This window comes from Nicotiana tomentosiformis, chromosome 10 (genome assembly GCF_000390325.3).
Source record: "Nicotiana tomentosiformis chromosome 10, ASM39032v3, whole genome shotgun sequence".
Lineage (NCBI taxonomy): Eukaryota > Viridiplantae > Streptophyta > Magnoliopsida > Solanales > Solanaceae > Nicotiana > Nicotiana tomentosiformis.
In genome coordinates this window covers 19,946,664-19,950,521 of record NC_090821.1, presented here as the reverse complement: position 1 = coordinate 19,950,521, position 3,858 = coordinate 19,946,664, and the positions used below count along the sequence as shown (strand labels likewise).

At 43.4% G+C, this 3,858-nt stretch overlaps 1 protein-coding gene across 1 annotated transcript; it reads left to right on the top strand.

The window, feature by feature from the left end:
- The first annotated feature begins 562 nt into the window (after positions 1-562).
- On the top strand, positions 563-1,105 carry LOC138899846 (uncharacterized). Its single transcript, XM_070186543.1, has one exon. The coding sequence runs from the start codon at positions 563-565 to the stop codon at positions 1,103-1,105; it is 543 nt and encodes a 180-aa protein (XP_070042644.1).
- The last annotated feature ends 2,753 nt before the right edge of the window (positions 1,106-3,858 follow it).

Sequence of the window (3,858 nt, the reverse complement as noted above, 5' to 3'; positions counted from 1 at the left end):
GACGATTTCAACATAGATAGATGGTCTTAGAGGGGCCAGGTTTTGCCCTACGAACGGGCTGAAGGACACGGCAGAGGTTTCCGATCAGTAGACAGGTTCGTTACCGATAGAAGAATTGATCACGGTCAGAATAATAGATCATTACAGGACAAAGAAGCGTCAGGTACTCGGGATCCTTCCTACCCCAGGCTATCAGAATACAACTTCAACGTCAGTATAGTAGAGTTGGTATCGGCTATGAGGAACATTAAAGAAGCACGGTTCCCGAAGCCAATGCGGTCCGATCTTTGCCAGAGGGATTCCCAATTTGTTGTGCAAATACCACGGGATGAATGGTCACAGGACTGGGGACTACCGTCATCTGCGTGAAGAGGTGGTAGGCAACACTGCTGAAAAATGTCCATCTTAGAGAATTCTTGAGTGACCGGGCAAAGAAAAATTACGGTTGCAACCATGATAACGCGGAAAATTCAAAAACAGGAGAAGACCCCCGCGCAAGACAATCAATATGATCTTCGGGGGGAACGAGATCAACGGGGTCACCTTCTCGGCAGCAAAAAAGATGAAGGTATCAATAAACCATAGCAAGAGACTCTGGGAAGTCGCTGAAGACGATATCACTTTCATGGAAGAGGATGCAGACGATCTATTGCTACCGCACAACGACGCATTGGTAATTTCTTTAAATGTACTAGATTTTAAAATCAAACGTTTTCTATTGGATCCACGAAGTTTGGCCAATATCATACAATGGAGGGTATTAGAGCAAGCCAAACTTACTAGAAGCATCATTCTGGCTACAAAACTCCTCTCCGGATTCAACCTTGCAAGCGTGACAACCCGAGGAGAGATCCTGCTGCCTACGAAAGCCGGGGTGATGAAGACAACTCTTTTTGAAGTGGTGGATGGTGATACGGGTTATAATATTATTATGGGAAGACCGTGGTTGCACGAGATGAGAGTCGTACCATCAACGAATCATCAGTTGCTAAAATTCCCAATACCCAAAGGAATCAAACAGATAAGAGGTGACCAACCGGCGGCAAGGGAGATGAATGCAATTTCAGTGTCCCATAGCAAAGCGAAGGAGCATGCGACATATTAATTATAGGAACCTGCGCCTGCTCTCGAATCGAGTGAAGTTAGCTAGGGGGAGAAGCGTTAGAATCTTATCAGGTGCCAAGATATTTTTAGGTACCAGATGAGACGGGTGCAATAAAATCCACAACGGAAGAGCTAGAGCAAGTTGCATTGCTTGAACAATTCTTGGAAAGTAAATTCCATTTTGGGACAGGACTGCACCCCGAGCTCAGGTATGGCTTTATTGAATTTCTTAAATATAATGTCAATTATTTTGTATGGTCGCATACAGATATGGTAGGTATCCTAATGGAAGTGGACGTACACAAGCTAAGCTTGGATCCCAATATCCCTCCGGTAAGACAAAATAAATGCCATATTACGGAGGCCAGGAATAAATTCGTCAAAGAAGAGGTAACTCGCCTACTTGATATCGGTTCGATCTGAGAGGTAAAGTATCCAGACTGGCTAGCTAATATAGTAGTAGTTCCTAAGAAGAATAATAAATTTTGCATATGTCTAGATTATAAGGACTTGAATAAAGCATTCCCTAAAGACTCATTCCTACTACCAAACATCGATCAAATGATTGATGCGACGACCGGGCATGAATTAATGAGTTTCCTTAATGCTTATTCCAGGTACAACCAAATTAAGATGAACCCAAAGGATCAAGAAAAGAATTCATTCATAACGAATTTTGGCACATATTGCTATAATGTGATGCCCTTCACGCTAAAGAACGCCGGAGCCACTTATCAACGGGTCATAAACAAGATGTTTGAAAAACATATAGGGAAGACCATGGAAGTTTATATAGACGATATGCTCGTTAAGTCTGTGATCATCTTAAGCATTTGCAAGAAGCTTTCGACATCCTTAGGAAGCATAACATGAAGCTTAACCCTGAGAAGTGCGCGTTTGGGGTCAGCTCCGGCAAGTTCTTAGGATTTCTGGTATCATAAAGGGGGATTGAGGTAAACCCCGATAAGATCAAAGCCACTGAAGACATTCCGGACCAGCTATCAAGCGTGAAAGAAGTTCAAAGGCTCACAGGGAGATTGACCGCTTTGAGCAGGTTTATTTCCCGGTCATCAGAGAAATTCCATCATTTCTTCACGCTGCTCAAAAAGAAAAACAACTTCTAATGGACCCTGGAATGCCAGCAAGCTTTAAGAGATTTGAAAATCTACTTGTCAATCCCTACGTTACTATCAAAACCGAAGAAATGTGAAACACTGTTAGTCTCCCTAGCAGTCTTGGAGGTAGCGGCAAATGAATTTGACATAGAGTATAAACCGAGGACTGCGATTAAGTCACAAGTTTTGGATGACTTTGTGGCTGATTTCAATCCCGAATTGCTGCCTCTAGCAACCAAACAACCAGTGATGGTGTCAGAATCGACATCGGGAGTTTGGACCTTATTTACAGATGGAGCTTCCAACGTAAAGGGGTCCGGGCTTGGCATAGTATTAACCATGCCTTCGGGAGAAACCCTAAGGCAGGCCATAAGAACGGTCCCTTTAACTAACAATGAAGCAGAGTATGAAGCTTTGATTACAGGACTTGAAACTGGATCGGGGACTAGATTCTGAGGTCATAGAAATCAAATACGACTCCCAGCTGATGGTAAATCAGCTCTATGAAATCTTCGAAACCAAAGAAGAGCGCATGCAATAATACGTAGTGAAGGTCCAGGCTCTACTAGCTCGATTCTGAGAGTGGTAGATTACTCATATCCTAAGGGATGAAAATGCAGAAGCAGATGCATTGGCTAATCTCGGTTCATCACCGAAAATAAAGAGATCGGATTTTGGGATGATAGTACAGCTCATGCACTCGGTCTTGGTTGCGGATATCTATTATGAAGTAAATACGACTAATCTGGTCTGGGACTGAAAGAATGAGATCATTGATTATCTCGAGCATGGGATGTTGCCCGAAGACTCCAAGGCGTCCCGAATGCTGCACGAAAAAGCAGCACGATATAGCTTCAAAAGAGGCCAACTATAGAGGAAATCTTTCCAAGGCCCGCTGGCCCGATGCTTGGGAGCGTCCGCAGCTAATTATGTTATGCGAGAAGTCCACAAGGGGATATGTGGAAATCATTCAGGTGCAGATTCCTTAGTGCAAAAACTGGTAAGGGTAGGATATTATTGGCCCCGAATGGAACAAGACGCCAAAGCTTTCGTGTAAAAATGCGATAAGTGCCAACGCTATGCACCACTGATACATCAACCAGCAGAACCATTATATTCAGTTCTATCTCCGTGGCCGTTCATGAAGTGGGGAATGGATATCGTCGGACCACTGCTGTCGGCCCCTGATAAGGTAGGGTTTCTTTTAATTTTAACTGACTATTTTTCTCTGTGGGTTGAAGAAGGTCCTTCTCAGTGGATTTCTTGTGGGAGAACATAATTTACAGATTTGGAATACCAAAAGAGATAGCCTGCGATAACGGGCCACAATTTATAGGCACAAATATCACAAAGTTCCTTGAGGATTTGAAAATCAAGAGAATCACATCTTCGCCCTATCATCCGAGCACAAATGGTCAAGCGGAATCAACGAACAAAGTGATTATATAAAATCTCAAGAAGAGGTTGGAAGCGGCTAAAGGTAAATGGCCTGAGGAATTACCTGGAGTAATATGGGCATACCGAGCAACGACCAAATCAAGCACATGAGAAACTCCCTTTTCCCTTATGTAAGAAGCAGAAAGCTTAATCCCGGTAGAAGTAGGAGAGCCTACCTTGAGATATTTCCAGGCAAGTGAAG

Excerpts from the sequence above, each read along its gene's own strand:
- LOC138899846 (XM_070186543.1), top strand. The coding sequence starts at position 563 with ATGAAGGTATCAATAAACCATAGCAAGAGACTCTGGGAAGTCGCTGAA.